General features: G+C 37.3%; 1 protein-coding gene across 2 annotated transcripts in view; it reads left to right on the top strand.

Annotated features, from left to right (window-relative positions):
• The window catches only part of DSCAM (DS cell adhesion molecule), a 474,141-nt gene that overhangs the window by 352,305 nt on the left and 104,574 nt on the right, over positions 1 to 17,262 (top strand). For both annotated transcript variants that reach the window (XM_065841400.2, XM_071811281.1), the window contains exons 12-14: positions 8,921 to 9,117; positions 11,880 to 11,976; positions 13,376 to 13,504. In XM_065841400.2, coding sequence (XP_065697472.1) covers positions 8,921 to 9,117; positions 11,880 to 11,976; positions 13,376 to 13,504 — 423 coding nt within the window. The remainder of the gene's footprint in view (positions 1 to 8,920; positions 9,118 to 11,879; positions 11,977 to 13,375; positions 13,505 to 17,262) is intronic.

The raw sequence follows: 17,262 nt of genomic DNA, 5'->3' as shown, positions 1-17,262 counted from the left end.
GATTCTCCTGGTTTTAAGCTAGGCTTCCAAAGGTTGGTTGAAAAAGCCTAAACAGCTCACCCTGAGGTCTTTTTATCATCAATAAGAGGCCATTCTTCATCTTTAAGACAAGATTGATTGCCCTCTGGAAAGTCTTGTTTCCCCCACGCCAAGGACTGCTGCAGAAGTCATCCTCATTTGACTAGCTGAAGGCTTGGATGACTAATTTTTAGCCACCTGATGTTAGGTTGAGATGAATTCCACTGACTGGTTCTGTGAACATGCTCTACCTCCATGCACAGGTGAATGCTTTTGTGCATATACACAGTGCAATAATTCCCTTATTTTGGCATTTATTTTAGTATTCATATGCAGAGTATACATATTTCTATTGTTTGTCTTAATGTACTTACATAGAGAATGCCTACATAAATATATAGAGAGTTGTATCTTGATGTTTTTATTACATTTGAGTTCTGTTCCCATTATAAGAGTATCTGATGCTATTGATACCATATATCTAGACAATAAAATTATAATTCACTGTGGAAGGCTTGATGAGACTAGTTCTACCAGAGCTCTCGTATACATCAGCAGCTAGTATTTCATGGCTTTTTAACTCAGAACTGAGCTGTTATAGACCCAAGTCATCATGCTTTAAAGTATACTTACTTGCATGAATGAGCAGTGAATGAAAACCATTAATGTCCCAGCATGCACTGCTCACCAATACTCATTTTTGTTGTAGTCAGAGTTTCTTAGTGTGTTTCTGCTTCATTTAAACCCGTCAATACCTCAATTAGTGCTTGCTTCTCTTCCCCTGGGAAGGACATTTACACATGTCACTTCACAGCCTCCAAAATCTAAAAGACCCATGGGAATTGCTGGACCATAAAATATATCCTGATTAAAGCTTGTGTTTTCCAGTGACTTTCTGCCTTTTTTATTTTTTTCCCCTTTTAAACCTGTAAACTGTTTGGGTATTTTTAATGAAATGGCACAAATGTAAAGGTTAAAACAGAACAACTTGTAAGAAAATGAACACTCTCCCATGCCATTCCAGTCTATTTTTTTTTTTTTTGCTGATTTGCATTCATTAAGTCACCAAAAATTAGAGTGCCTGACTTTACAATAATGATAGCAGTAACCCTCTCATTTAACATTAAAACTTGATGCCATCTTGATGGCAGACTGAATTCTATTTAAGATCAAAGCATTGGAAAGTTATCTAAAATTATACATTGCTAGTTTTAACTATTTAACATTCCTACTCTTTCCAGCCTGACTTCTATACAGGGTGAAAAAAAGATCATAATTGATTTGGAATAAAAAGTGGCCCAATAAATTTATATGTAATGAATACAAGTTTCTAATACTATTTTTTAGACATCCATGCTTTTGAACAATACTGATAATGAAGATGATCTTTATCTAAGCCTTCATAAATCATAATTATATACAAAGTAGTGCATTTATATTTTTTTATAGATCTTTGACGACTTATTTTTGTTATTGACAGTTTGCCAAGCTTTGATGAAACTGATTTTCCAGTGCCTCATGTGGGTTACCATAGTTTGTCACAAATTTCCACAGGCTTTTATTATAACTGACTGCAGGGAACAAAGCTGTCAGCTTATCATTTCCCATTTTCTTTTTCTTGGTTATTAGGAAGTGCGGTTAGACAAAATGGGAATTGAAGCTGCATAGCAAAGCGAAAGAAAGTCACATTCATTTCAGAACCATGTCGAAGTCAAAGGAAAGACCAAGAAATGTAAGCAGCTGCTGGTCTCATGTGTATCATTTGAAGACAGCAGTTTGCACTGTGCAAACATGAAACTAATGCAAGAAAAGACCTTAGGAAGAGGAAAGAAGTGCATTTGTGACTTGAGAGAAAAGACCTTTTTTATTTTATTAATGTGTCTTTTGGTTAAAATTCATAGTTGTCATGCAAAATAAATCAATTTCTTTTCCTATAATGTGACCTGAAACTGCTTCTGAGTGAATAAGATATGAATCCTAAATGTTCACAGCCTTTACCCTGACATATTCAATCAGATCATGAGGCACTGGTGAAGCTGCCAAGTACTCAAGACATCATTGTCATTCTTATTAAAGCTTAGCATCAAACAAGGCCTGTTCTAGCTTGGAAACACATGTTTGAATAATACTTATAATCGAAGTAATTTCATTTATATCAGTAGAATAGCTAGCTTAAATGGTATTCTAGGGTGTGCAGAATACTTATTCATTCCCACACATTGATTTTTTTTTATTATTTTTTTTTTTTATTTTATTTTTGTTTTCAGAGATTATCTTGTATGGATACCCCAATATCCTAATAGTACAGTTTTTATATACCACTGAGTCTTGTGGTTTGAAACGGAATTTGTAATGCAAACTTAGGTAGCTGAGGCACGGACTGTTCACGTCAGTGTTTAACTTCTCTTTATTATTTATGTATTGTAATTCTCATGAACATCACTCTTCGCTAAATAGAAACACGAAGACTTAGCTTCTGCTGTGCAGAGTCTCTTTTTTTGTGACAGTACTGTTTCTCATACTGTTCTGTCAGAAGATTTTTTTGGTACTAGAACTGCTAATGAAGCTCCTGCCTACTGTCCAGAAATCCAATCATCTAAAAGTTATTAATGGGAGCATGCAAAAACCTAGCATTCCTCCTTTTAGGCCAGACTGGCAGTAGGAGGTAATCTGATTTGTTTTGCTTTGTTTTAAAAATGCTTTCAGGAATATATTTGTTAATAAATTATCTGGATTTATTTTTATATGATGTAGACTTCTGAAACTAAAGCTGAATAAATAATTCAACCTGTCTTATTAATTCATTAAATTTTTGCTTCTCTCCTCAAAGTTCTCAGGTTTACATGTTTGGAATTCCTGTAGTCTGGAACTTCAGCAGCAATTTTTTTCAAAGTATTTGCTTTTTGAATTTGAAATCCATGCCATATTGATTAGTTATATAAGTCACCCAGTATTGTTTCTGCTTGAGAGTTGCATTGTTTCCACAATACATTCAGCACTAACTCCAAGCAATATAGTGAAATATTGCATTCAAAATTCACTTTCATGAAATATTTAAATATTTGAAATTGAATTTTAAAATATTTATCTTAAAAGAGCATTTCTCTAAAGATTCACAACAGATAAACATAAGTAGGTCTCAAACATGAAGTTTATCTTCAAAATTAGTGACCATTGGTAGAAAACAGTTTTCATTAATTATATGTTCATTGTTTTTGTGAAAATAACTTGTATTCATGAAAATGGAGTTTTTGGTTTTGTGTTAGCATATTTTTTTCACCCATTCAGACATGCAGTTTGTTTTCTAGTCTTGGGCATCTCTTGAAGGGAGGGCTAAGAGCATTACTTTCACCTACTGGAGAGATGACAGTTTTACCAAGAAACTATGTGCTTATATTGAAGTATTTGAGCAGTCTTGTTGATTTAAAGTTCTCTGCAAGATTCAGGACACCATTTGAATTCTGGAGAGATGCTTCTTAAGTAAACAAAAACCTTACTTACCAGGAAGGGAAAACTGAATTTAAGAGAACAATTTTACGTATGCACTCACTGACTACTGAAGTGTGCTAAATTTGAAAATAAATTAAAAAATAGAAATCAACTCATTTTAGTGTGAGATCAAGTCTTCCTTAATTTTAAGTAATGTATTTTTATGGGATTTATTTGCCTGAGCAAAAGTGGGTTGAGGAGAAGGGAATTTGTTTTGAAGATAGAAAAATTTCATATGTTATGGACAGAAGAGTATTCGCACAGTGGCTGACCAGCATGAGACGACATGCTGAATTTTGATTAAATGTTAATTTGTAATTTTAATTTATTTTTTCAACATATATTCACTTCAAATTTAATGCAGTTTTCTTGTATCACAACTCCTGTCCTCATTCATGATGTTATTTTTACCCAACGTTGTTGAAACTGCATCAAAGGGCCTTAGTTGTTCTAGAAGTTGTTCTAGAAATTGTACAAGAAAGAGTTCATCTTCCTTCATTATAGCATCAGTGTGCACATGTGTGCAATCAAGCAAGGCATTTCTGGTTCCTGAATGATCAAAGACGAGGCTTTGAAGGCACGGTTCACCTGGTTAGATGAACGGCACTCTTGAAGTATTAAATCTTCCTTTCCATTGAGGAAGTCTACAATGCCTAGCCTGGCATAGATGCTTGCAAGATGAACCCCACTATGGTGACAACTTTTTCCCCAAATGGGCCATTTTGAGCATGCTTTACTAAAGGACCCAACATATGTGGGAGTGACACTATGCCACGGCAGAGATCTTCAGACCAAGAGCAGTGGAAACATGGTGAGACATGGCGAAATGCTAGGAGTCATACCACTGACAGAGGCCAAGACATGTCTGTTACCGAGCACACTCTCAATTCTCCCGTACTCAGTTATCTCCAGGTCATTATGCTTTTAGATTTGTTTATCTGCTGCATCTTTTCCATCATCTTTGTCAAGACCAACTAGAATCTGCATTAATGTCCCACTACAATCAGCAATTTAACTCAAAACACGTTGTACAGTGACACATCATCTCCTTACTGATTGTGGTGTTGTGTTCCTCTCTTCTCATCACAGCCAGGTTGCCAGAAAAATACCATTTGAAGACCACAGATAGTAACAGGTCTTAAGCATACTGAGAACTTCAGTCAGTCTTAGAATCATTTAAGGATATAAATATATTATATAAATATAATATATCCTATATACAAGGATATTTAGTGTTTAATTACAGTATAAAGATAGGGACCCTTTTCATTTGCTTTCTTCTCACATAGTCATTTCCATCTATGAGCTAAAAGAAAGAAAGAACAGTTATTCCTCCCTCTCCGCTCCCTACATAATATTTAAAATTAATATGAATTTCAGTTTTCTAGCAACTCATGAAGATTTATTCTGAAAGAATTTTAAAGATTCTGTTGCTTTGCTCAAGCTTCATCTAACTTACTATAGCTTCCTAATTCTGGATAATGAGACTAGTCTTCGTCAAGGTAATTAAAGGTTATTCAGTTTTGTTTGCATTCAGTTCCTGATAAAACACTCAGCAGTAGCAGGAAAAAAAAAAAAAAAGTCAGAATAAGTAATTTTTAGTGAATCTCAGGAAAGGTCCAGGTTCAGTGTTCTTCAAGAATGGGACAAAGATTATTGTTTCCTCTTAGCCAGTTCCATGATTCTTCAGAGTAACCTCAATGATAACATTTTGCACTTCAATTTTTAATGATGAAATTGTTCATATTATAAGCAATATTGCTCTTTACAGGTTGACACAAAGAAGGGGGAAAACAACAGTTTAACCTGGGAAAAGGAATTTAAAAATCATCTTTCCAAATGGAAATCCAACTTTAAATGAGAAATGTCCTAGATTAATGGTGCTGGCAGCAATATCCATACCTTGAAAATAGAAATTGTCATAATCTATAAACTGTAGACATGTAACAATGGCCAGACCACATGGCATGCCTCAGAGAAAGACGTGGAGAACCCCAAAAGAGAGAGTTTTGTATTGATTTGTCCTACAGGGAAGTCTACTCCAAAATCCTGACACATGACACTATGTGTTCCTTGAACACAGAGCAATATGCCCTTCTCTTCCAAAATTCTCTTATATAAATATATATCATTATATGTGTCTGTATTTTATGTGTATTTGAAGAGACATAAAGGATGCACACACTTAATATTGCATCTGAATCATCTTCATGATTCTAAATGCCTTCACTTTTTTTAAAGTCATCCTCAGAGAATATCTCGTGCAGATTTAGTTTGCTTATTTACAGTTCTCTAGATTATTTTGTCAGTAAAGAGCCATCATATATATCTCAGTTATTTGCATCAGTAATTTGATTAAAGATAGTTGGAAGATGAAGAAACAGGTTGCCTAAAATATCCTTGGGATTGTGGCTTTGTTACCAGAAATCTTTTGACATAGAGGAAGATAAAAAGAAGAGCTTATGGTGTAGGATCATTGGAGATAAATTGTGAAGAGTGAAAAATCAGCTTTGGAGGAAGGGCAAATATTTAGCTGTGAGGCATTACTATAGCAATAAAGAATCAGTGTCAAAGATTAAATGAGAGGAAGGGAAGGATAAGTAGGGATAAAGCTGCATCTGAGGAATAAAGTCATCTTTCTTTGCATGTTTTTATGCTGTTCTTCTTAAGAAAGTTTGTTGGAAAAAAAATGAGCTTCATATACTAACGTCTGTTTTACAAAAAGCACACAAGATGGTTGCAAGTGTTTGGTTTGGCACTGTCACATGTCAGAGGACTTTTGGTAGACAACTGTTTAGGAGACCTGAAACTGAGTCTCCGAGACAGGCTCCTTGAGGTCCACGAGATTTAAATCCAAATCCAAACATCTCATTTTCTGTGGATGCACACTGTGTGCTCCTACCCATGAAGCAGGAGGAGGGTAGACCTGCCAGTGCAAGGCTCACCTCCTTTGAATGCTGAGCCCTCTGCCTGGGGATGTGGGCACCCTGGGCACCCCTCAGCTGGATGGCTAACCACATGCTCCCTCCTTCACCAGAAGGTAACATGCAACTCAAAGCAGGAGATACTGATGAGAAGGAGGACTGTCACTATAAAGAAAATCACTTAGGTGACTTTGGAGGTTGGCAGGATTTAATGAGGAAAGGGAAATGAGGTTGGAGGAGGAAAATGTTGCTGTAGGGGTTAGGGAACATGTGAGAATCTGAGAAGGTTGCAGCAGGAAGAGAAGAGGGGGAAGTGAAGGGGACTGGAGTGTGTTACATTCAGAAAAAAAGAAAAAAAAGAAGGAGATGTGGAGAGGTGCAGCAAATGAAGAAGGAAGAGAAACCTGGAAGGTTTAGGAGATTATGGAAGGAAGGTGATAACACAAGCTAACGGTCGTAATGTGGGTTCCTTCGTAGCCTCTCACTTATTTGAATTGGGTCTGTTGTTGATGACAAAATGCATAAAAGCATATATTGATTTCAGGTGTTGCAGATGAAGGCAGATTTGTTGAAGTATGCATAACTGTGCGTACAGGGCCCAAAGACCTGCTTTTCCATAGGCTGAGTATGCTAGCTTCTGTCTTTGGAAGCAAAAAGCAGATGACCACAAAAAGTGACTTTCTGAAAGTAACCTCCTTTGGGGGCATCAGTACTTAGAGAAGCACCAGATAAAACTGAAGTTATTTTCATTCTCTGGAAAATGGAATCAGACTCGTCCTAATTTTCTATTCTGATTATTGGTAGTTTCTTCTTTTTGAATGCTTCTCTTTGACAAAACTAATCAGTACCTAGTGTCCAAACAGCTAAATAAGACATATTTCATCACTAATGTATATCAGTGCCTAAAGAGCCTCCTGTCTCACACAAGACCTTTCTAAGACTTCTTCCTGTAATTAGATCCTGTTCGTAACTCTGACCCATGGATCCACAGCCGTGTTAATTTTCAAATCAGGTTTTTTTTGGTTCAGAAAGCCTTCGAATAAAAAGCGCTGCATCCTGACATATTGTCATATCCAAGAATCAACAGCTCTGGCATGTGAAAAGGTCATGCCACCAAGCATTAACATTTCAGAATAGCAATTATAGTAATTCATTTAAGTAAGGATTTTTTTTTTTTTTTTCCCCGCTTGGTAGTAATAAATGCAATAGATGCAGGAGGAAAGACTGGGAAGGACCCAAATCAGGTTCTATGCCAATGTCATCTTCTTAAAATAGACACTCAGAGAAGTTGAGTTTGAATGACTGAGTCGTTCCAATAAACACAGGAAAGTGTTCATGCATGAAAAGGAAAGTGGAGCTATTGCAGGAGGCAACCATGGAGTGCAAGAACTTAGAGATGGGGCTCTTTACTGCCACCTCATATGCTTTGAACAAAGTGAATAAATTCCTTCAGAAGAGAGCAGTTCTGTATACTGTCCAGGGCTTTTCAGCTTCTCCCAAGCAGGGAAAGGGCCAGAACTGATAGACAGACCCTTGGGCATTGATTCGTCCTACTCACAAATGCCCAGGTACTATTCGTTGATGGGCAAATCATAAGTGAAGGAAAGGACAGGCTAAGGACTCCAAAACTACCATCTTGCTCCAAAAATGTCGTGTTTTGAGGGGGTTGTATTTAAACACTCTGAAGATTTTTTCTTCCTATTTGTAGAAAATTTTTGTTCAAAAATCTGAAAACACCTGGGCTCAAGCCTATTCTTGCTAGTAAGAGACTACTCTTTTCAGCATTAAAATCCTAAATCACTAATGAAGTTGACAATTATGTCCCAACTGTTCTGAAAATATCTTCTGAATACAATAGAAACAAAGTTCTAGCTAGATTTATTGTCAGTTTAATTATACTTCCAGTTCAGTACAGTTTAACTGTGCACTTAGCACATACATGGACTGTAAGATCTTTGGTGCAGAGTCTTTCTTTTAGTTTTGTGCAGATCCTGGTTTGATTGAACCCTCATTTTGATAGTTCATTACTGTCTTACAAAATGGTAGAGTGTGTATCTGTTAGTAAATAAAACAGTAGCATATTAGATAGAATAAGAAATTTTCATCATTTATTTACCCCATATCTGAATGCTTGTTACTTGCAGTACCCTTGTGTGCTGTGAATATTTTAATTACATTACAAGCTGTTCTGTGAATATCAGAACAAGTAGATCCAGGCTTCTTTTGGCTTTGCATCTTCTTGGCTCTACAGCTCCATTGTCCAGCCCTAGCTCGTCTCTGCTAAGTTCCCTTCAAGACCCATTTTCAATCTTAAGAAGATACTCTGACACAGAAATGAAAGTAAAATAATTTCTCACATTTTTGGCCATCTGATCAAATATGGACAAACTGAATGAGACCCAAACTGAAGGGTCAACTGTGTATCATCAGACTAGTCAGCTCACTGAAGAACAACTTTTTTGTTTGTTTGTTTATTTGTTTGTTTTTAGTTCCAGCTATGATAACTTCCTATCCAAATACCACCTTGGCAACACAAGGTCAAAAGAAGGAGATGAGCTGCACAGCACATGGAGAGAAACCCATCATTGTCCGCTGGGAAAAAGAAGACCGAATCATTAACCCTGAAATGTCCCGTTACCTTGTTTCCACCAAGGAAGTTGGAGATGAAGTGATTTCTACCCTGCAGGTAGGCAACCAAAGTGACCCATGACTCATCTACATGTGGAAGAGTGTTGCTTGGTTTGGTTTTGATAGGGGTGCACAGCTACCTCTGCCCTACAAGGTCAGAGACGCACCACTCCCTCCACCCATGGCACAATCCTGGAGAGCTGACAGCAAGAATAGGTAGGAAACTTCTGCATCCACCCTCCAGAAAAATTACTGTCTATCTTCTTATGCTCCAGAGGCAACAAGAGAGTGAGCCCGGCTCACAGCCCCCCATTATTTCTGTCTCAGGAGCAACATGGTTCATTCCTTAGCCTGCCCTTCCTGGAGTGGCACAGCTTGGTTTTGAGTGCACTGCTGATAAGTGCTGAGTGAACATCTGACCCCTAGTTCTGGTGTCTGTCAGGCTTACCAAAATCATTAACCTGTTCTGAGATAATTCTGTCTTTTAAAGTACTTTTACGACAGGCAGCTGTCTGTTGCTATGGAAACCATGCATTTTGACTTCCCTCATAAATCAGTGTGTGGGACTCTATAAACTCCTAAGTGGCTGACCTAGATTAGATTGAGGGGCTACATGAGTGGCACTGCTGTCTTGGGGACTTAGGTTTCCCCAAGATGCCATGGAAGCACAGGAAACTCCTGCTGTTCTGGTGTCACTTGCAAAAAGTCAGGATATGACATTGTCCTCAATATGCCAGGACACAGATTTTTCCACTCAAATTTAAAATTTTAAAACATGTGTCTTTAGGAAATCTAAAAGAATACTTCTAAAAATCATATAGATTCTCAGTCAAAAATCTTGATTTTCAGTTTTTCAGTCATACTCTTAAAAACATTTTTACCAGGCTCAAGGTATTAATTCTCTAGCTTTTTGGTGATTGTCTATATTCTAGTGTAACTCTTTTCTTCACTAGTCAAAAATTGTGCTGGATGTTATCTAATAAAAAATCTGGTTTTGTTCTCTGTAAGAAATCTTTGTCATGGATTTCTATGAGGAAGAACAAATTCTATGTGTGACTTTGTTCATGTTAGTATATTTGTGTTACAGATAATATTTAATTATAGGATAGACCTCTAGACCTCTCTGCTTTCATTTGTCCTATTGACTTTAATAAAATAATGCCTGGATGCACAACGATGCTTCTTTTTGGAAGGCTGGAGACCTGCTTGGAGAATTCTCTTCTGAAGTAGTTGTGTACAGTTGTGGCATTCTACATCTATATGTATGTTACATACAAAACCTTTGACTTCTGAGAGATAAAAAGCACCCAAACCAGAAAATGTCAGGATTAAGGTTGTCTCTGAAGCTTTTAAATCAATACTTTTGCATGTGTGCATGATGATGTGATCTTTAGTTGTATACTCAGCTTTTATATTTTCTGCAGGACCTCTGCCTCAGTCAGGCATGGCTTGAATTTTCTCTGGAGTTGAATTAGGGTTGAGTAATGAAAGACACTGTGTGATGCAAGGCTGATCATTGAAACCACACTTTTCACAGGTGGCCAATAATTGTGTGTTCTTTGTTTTCTAGGTACTTGCCTTGAGCCCTTGGGGTCTGATTTGCAGAACTACTAAGCTCTCATAGCTGCAGCTTAACTCAGTGGAAGCTGTTATGAACATATGAAATGCTATTTATTGCTAAGGACTCTGAGGAGGGAAAAGAAGGCCCTAGATGTATCAAATTGGGCTCTGAAAAAATTTGTTCTCCTATTTTAAATCTCAGCTACACATGCAACTTAGCACAGCTTGACAAGTTACAACATCTCAGACGATAACTCTCCAATATCCTTGTAGCAAGTGGGAAATTAATCTATTTATCTTAACCAGTGGTGAATGAGAGTTGTGCTCACATTACCTTGGCTCTGCTGAGGAGTAAAGAACACATGGAGTTACCATGGCTCAGCTAATACGTGGCAACTTGTCAAGCAGTTACAAGCATTATCATATGTCTGGTTCCTTATTTCTCCATATGAAATGGTGGTAATACTCTTCATGATGTCAGGGTTTATGAAAATAAATTCACTCATGTTTCTGAAATGGATATTACATAGGTGAATGCCACAGAAAAGACTGTGAGAAAATGAATAAGTCTGTCTTTAGGGCACAGTCTGAGCCATGTGCAGTAAATAAATCTGGAGCAGCACAATGAACAATGACAAGAAAATGATATTTGAAATATCTACTCATTTAAAAAATCCTCTCCCTATTTTACATTGAATGAAGCAGTGGTCCTGTAGAAAAATACCATTATGACCATGTATGTAAAAACTATCTATAACTTTCTATGTTATTAAATAAATTGAAAAAAAAAGACCACCGAAAATTTTATTATGAGGCAGCATGCTGAATACTACAGAGTTCACCAGCAGTATTAGAACCTTTATTTCCTCCACACAGACTTCAGCAACTAGAAAAATTTGGAGGCAGCAGGAGGCACCACTGTGCAAGGAAAATTTCAGCCAATTGTTAAATACTTGGCAAACTCACGAGTAACTGGAAACAAGACTCCTAATGAGAAGCCACGGGAATAGGTGGTGCTCCAATTCCTGACTACACATGTAGAGCTGATAGCCTGCTTCCTCAGCCCAGGTGTTGCTAGTCTTGCTAGTTGGATGCTTTATTATGCATACATATGTATGTATATAACACGCAATATGTATTTATTACTGTCAAGTAAAACAGTTTGTACTTTTTTTTTTTTTTTGTATCATACAGAAAAGCTGTTGGTTTATTTTCTCTGTGTGCTGTTCAATCAATCACTTCTTTTCAAACCACCTATAGATTTTGCCAACCGTGCGTGAAGATTCTGGCTTCTTTTCCTGCCATGCCATCAATTCTTACGGGGAGGATCGTGGAATAATTCAGCTCACTGTGCAAGGTAGGAAGAGGACAACATAAGGAAAAAAACACAGCTATTGTAGTACAGTAAGTGTATGCCATCCTCAGAAATCTGTTGGGGGAGGGAGGCTCTGATTCCTAATTAAATGTATTCCTCATTGTCAAAGAAATGAGGAGCCACATTAAGACATTCAGTCTCCCATTTTCCAGCATTACAGATGAAATAAAAATAAAGGATAAGTGCAAGTCTTTCTAGTTCTGTACAGATTAATAAGGAGATGTTTTTCTAAAAGGCACTCGCTGACAATCTACTAAAGATACAACAAATGTAACATCTTCAGTAGGGATAGTGGATATGAGCCGGTTACTTTTTGGAGGAAGCCAGAGAGGATTGCATTTGTTTTTAAAGGACAAATGTGCTTAAAATTTAAGTCTGAAATAAAGCAAAAGCCATCTGACTTTATCTGTAGAGAAACGTTAAACCCACTGTGGATCTTTAAACAAAATATTTCAAGTTTAATCAGTCAAAATAAATGCACAATGCAAACTCTAGGAACCTATGTTGCCTGGGGCTGGGTTTCCCCTCCCGCAGGATTTCACTCAGGCAGACGGTAGCAAGTCCTGGGGTGGCTGAGGTGACAGTATGTGAGATGCAGAGCACAGGCAGAACTCAGCCACCAACCACTGCTTATTTCTGTGCTATGCCTGTTCCAGTGCTTGTATGCCTTTGAGCATGCCCACAACAAATTTCTAGCACTTGCAAATTTCTTTCTGCTCACTCTTCGTTTCAAGTAGCTGCAGGTGCCAGAGAATGCCTATGGCAGCCCTGTCGAAAAATTGGGGTGGAGTTTGAGGACAGTTTCTCAGTTACACCACTGCTCATTTGCACTGCCTTGACAATTTAAAGGGGCAGTAGAATGAGTATAAATACTGTTTATTTACATGCTTAACTACAGAGGCAGAAAGAGGCTTTAGTGCAATTTTAAACTGTGAGCAAATTATTCTTTTATTAAATAAAGACTTTTACACATAAAGAAATTTTACTCCCGCCTCTCACCACATATAGCACTTTTAAGTTCAGTATTCATATTTCCACCATCAGGTATTGTATAAAAATTGTAGAAGCATCACTAAAACTTGGTGTTCATGGCAAAAATCTTTTCTAACATGAGTAGTTCAACTTGGAGTGCTTTTAAGTAAATGCAACTCTATGTTGCATATTAGAAGGAATTCAATATCACATCAGTGACTCCGAGTAAAAAAGTGACTTTTCCTCCCTCTGTTGAGTATTCTTCAACGGGTGATTAACTGACTCAGGGTACTAAAGAGTGATGGGAGAAAATGGCATGAGTAAGCTATACCAGTGCAACACTCATTAGTGTGATCTTGTTATGAGTACGGGTTTTGTCCTGACTAGAACTGTGTGTGTGTTTACTCAGAGCCCCCCGACCCTCCTGAAATAGAAATCCGAGAGGTGAGAGCACGCAGCATTGCCCTCAGATGGACCATGGGCTTTGATGGAAACAGCCCGATCACTGGCTATGATATTGAGTGCAAGAACAAGTCAGGTAAGAAATCATCTTCCTCTGAAGGAATCTCCATCTCTAGTCATTCAACACTGAATTTGTATTGTAAAAGATAACTCTTAAATTTAAACTGACTGACGGAAATCTTAACCATGGTTTATTTAATCTTCCACAGTAATATTTCTCTTTATTTGTTGTCTCTTTTTTTTTTTTTCTGAGCCAAGAACATTATCAATTGCTGCTTTTCCCTTTTACCAGAGAAAATCTACACATAAGAGGGACAAATTTTATGTCAAAACAAGTCATCCTAGGTGGCAGCTGGTATGATAGCTTTGCTAGCTTTCTTGCTCCCTGTTTTTATCTTTTGTCCATATTTTTTTCTTTTAATTTTCTATGTTTCGATATAGAAAAATACCTGCCTTTGTGTATTCTTTTCCTGTTGTGCTGATTTTTAGAAGTTTTATTCTATCAATAGATGAGTACATGGTATCTCCCCTGTAAAGACAGCAGTAAAAAAGGGTAGTTACGAGAATTTCTAGATGAAGAAAGCTGTGTGGTAGTTTGCTGAAGCATCATGTGGAGTTTTCAGTAGAGTACTGGAAATACTCTGAAGGGTAAGGCCAGTGGCACATATTGACAGACCAATGCGAGCAGATACATTTTTGCTAGGTCATCTTATAGTTGCATCAGTGAACATATAATAAAATGAATGAGGTAGATTATTTAAAACAAAACACAACACAAACAAAACAAACAAAAACTAAAACAAACAAACAAACAAAACCAACCCCCTAATTCAGGAAAATATTACTCTTCTGGTATGTATTAAGCCAAAAAGTGTTCACGATCTATTGAAATCTAAAAACAGTCAAGATACATTTGAGCTCTGTTTGTGATGTGAGATCATACTTAAAATTAGGCACACTGAGAAGCACTGTTCCTGAGTCAGGCTTTGAGAAGGGACTAGATAGCAGGAAATAGCTATATAGATAGGAAATAGCAGTGAAATAATGTTTTAATATTTAAAGTATGACTAAAAAGACACTGAGAAATAATATTGTGCTGGTTTATATTGGAGTTTGTTACACTATTTTCAAGGTGATGTAGTTCACTAATAGGAATGCTCTATGTGTGCTTATCGGTGAAACATTCTGTTTATCAAAGCAACTATTTTACATTTATAGTCTTCTCTCTTCCATTCTGAGATGTAAAAATGTACTTGTTCATAAAATTTTAAATTTGCGACATTAAAAAAAAAAAAGCCTACTCATCTTTACTAATTTCCATGTGTCTACCTTGTGGATTTCCCTTGTACTTTACTTAGTTAGGCAAAAATAGTATGATGCTTTTATTACTAGATAAAATACTTTCAAGAATGTTAAATCATCAGTCACCATTTTTGCATTGTTTTTTCAAATGAAATTGATAACGTATGGGTGATCATGGTACATTACAAGTGAAAGACCCCCAATGAGGCTGTGGTCAGGAATCACAACTTTGGAGATGTAGACTAGGCAAGGCTTCCTTCAAGGGACATATATACCTGAAAGTTTCTGGGCTTTGTTTTCTTTTTGATTTTTTTCATTTCTTTCCAACCACCCACCTGCTCCAGAACATTCTTGCCTGATAGGCTCCTTTCTTACCCTAAAACATCTCTTGTATTTGTGAATCATGTAACTCAGCATAACCTCTGTCTAGGAAGACTGAGCCACTTTTCTTTGTTTGAAGCAGTGGAAGAAAGGGATTTCAGAGCTCTGAAACATCTTTGTTAGATTTAGTTCAGTGTTTTCAAGTGATCATGCAGAATGTTGGCAAATATTAAGGGGTAATTGCTGTGAACTTGCTTTTCAAGATTATGTCTCTGTAACATGGCAAGATAAATCCATAGAAAGACAACAAATGTAGTGCCATCAGATTGAATGAAAAAAAAAATCAGGATGCTACATAGCGATAGCAGTTAAGAAAATTGAAAGAAAAAAAAAAAACAGTGGATGGCAGAATTGATGTTAGAGAAAATATTTCTTTGTCTGTATATGAAAATGAATACTAGAGGTCTTGTCCTAAAAAGAGCAGATTATCTTCATCTCACTGCAAACAAAAGAAAAGTTGTTTTTTAGAATGTGAGGCTGAATGTTTGGAGAAACTAGGATCAGTTTTTTGATTCCTTGCACACAATGTTTGCCATTAATTAAAATCATCAGGAAAATGAAATGCCAAAGGTGGTTACTGAAGAATTTGCACAGGGAAGTTGGGAGAAGTTATAATAGAGAAGAGGTAATTAAGAAAACTTCTCACCATTTCCAGATATTATAGTGACAGAAAAAAGAATTAAGTAAAGCATTCACAGTCTGGACAATAAACTTAGGGAACATCCTGCCAAGGCCAAAGGTGTGAACTGCCCAGTTGTATTTAGTGAGAACTTTTTGTCTATGTTGCTTACCGAGAGGACTCAGAATTGGGTTAACAACAGGATGCATCATCTAGGTGTCTCAAGAAGGAAAACTTTTCAATTTCAGAGAATGTTCAGGTGACTATATGTATCACATACGGACTTCACCATACACTACTGCCCTCATGTATCTGATCTACTCCAGCCATGCTATCAGACAAAAAAGACACGTTAGTTACGCTCTAGAAGGAGCAGAATTGGCTGTCACAGAGATAGGTGACATCTGTAGGGTCTAGTTGCCATGCCAGAGCAATGGGAGTAATGAGAGCTCTGCATTTCGGGCTGTTTCTGTGCTCAGATATAATGCCTGTCCATACAGACATGTACCTGCAGCACTCAGACCTGGCCCTTCATGGAAACCACTCATGTGGAGCCATAAGGCTTTTCCTCTGGAGGTGTACAAAAAGGTTTCAAGAGAGGAACATCACTTCTGCTTAGCTCCTGACTTGAAGGGAAAGTGCTTTGCGCTTTCTTGTGCTCACTCACAAACCCCTGCTCCTTCAAGATGCAGATACCATCACAGACCCGGGGGAGGGGGGGGTTTCCCCACAAAACCTGCCAAGGGAGCTGGGGGGTAGGCAGCCAGCTGGGGAGGCTGGGTGCAGTACCAGCCCAGGTCTGATAGCCGGCAGCCACCGCCCCACAGCAGGACCTGATGAGCAGATGGGCCCTAATTGTCTTCCACAGAGAAATCCCAGAGCCTCGGCCGGTGTTTCAGGAATGGGCAGAAAGCTGCTGGTTTTCATAAAATCATAAATCTTTCATAGGTCACTGTGTCAGTGCACGTTTTATATAACACTGAGAAGTGCCTGGGCGTAACATTTTTATGAGTGGAATACAGAATAGGTTAAAAATTCCACTCTTCTTTTTTTCTTCTTTTTTTTTTTTTTTTCTTCCCCCACTAGCTCATTGCTGCTTCTTTTCTGTGCTTTTTCAGTCTTTCTAGGTAAGTAGGTTTTAGAGCTCCCTGGAACAACACCAAAAAAAAAAAAAAAAACCAGCAGAAAAACCAATAGTCAATGTTGAATACCTCACTTGATTACTTACCACAAAAAAAAAGCTTTGGGAGCTTGACAGAAGAAACTAAATTAACTTCATTTCCTTTCCCTTTTCCTTTTCCTTTCCCTTTTCCTTTTCCTTTTCCTTTTCCTTTTCCTTTTCCTTCTCCTTTTCCTTTTCCTTTTCCTTTTTCCTTTTCCTTTTCCTCTTCCTCTTCCTCTTCCTCTTCCTTTTCCTTGTTTTGTTTTTGTTTTATTATTATTATTATTATTATTATTATTATTATTATTATTATTATGACATTTTTCAAAACTGAAAACAGTTTTGGAGATAAACTGCTTAATTTCTCTCT

This window comes from Patagioenas fasciata, chromosome 1, assembly GCF_037038585.1.
Source record: "Patagioenas fasciata isolate bPatFas1 chromosome 1, bPatFas1.hap1, whole genome shotgun sequence".
Taxonomy (NCBI): Eukaryota; Metazoa; Chordata; class Aves; order Columbiformes; family Columbidae; genus Patagioenas; species Patagioenas fasciata.
This window is presented reverse-complemented; position numbering and strand designations above follow the sequence as displayed.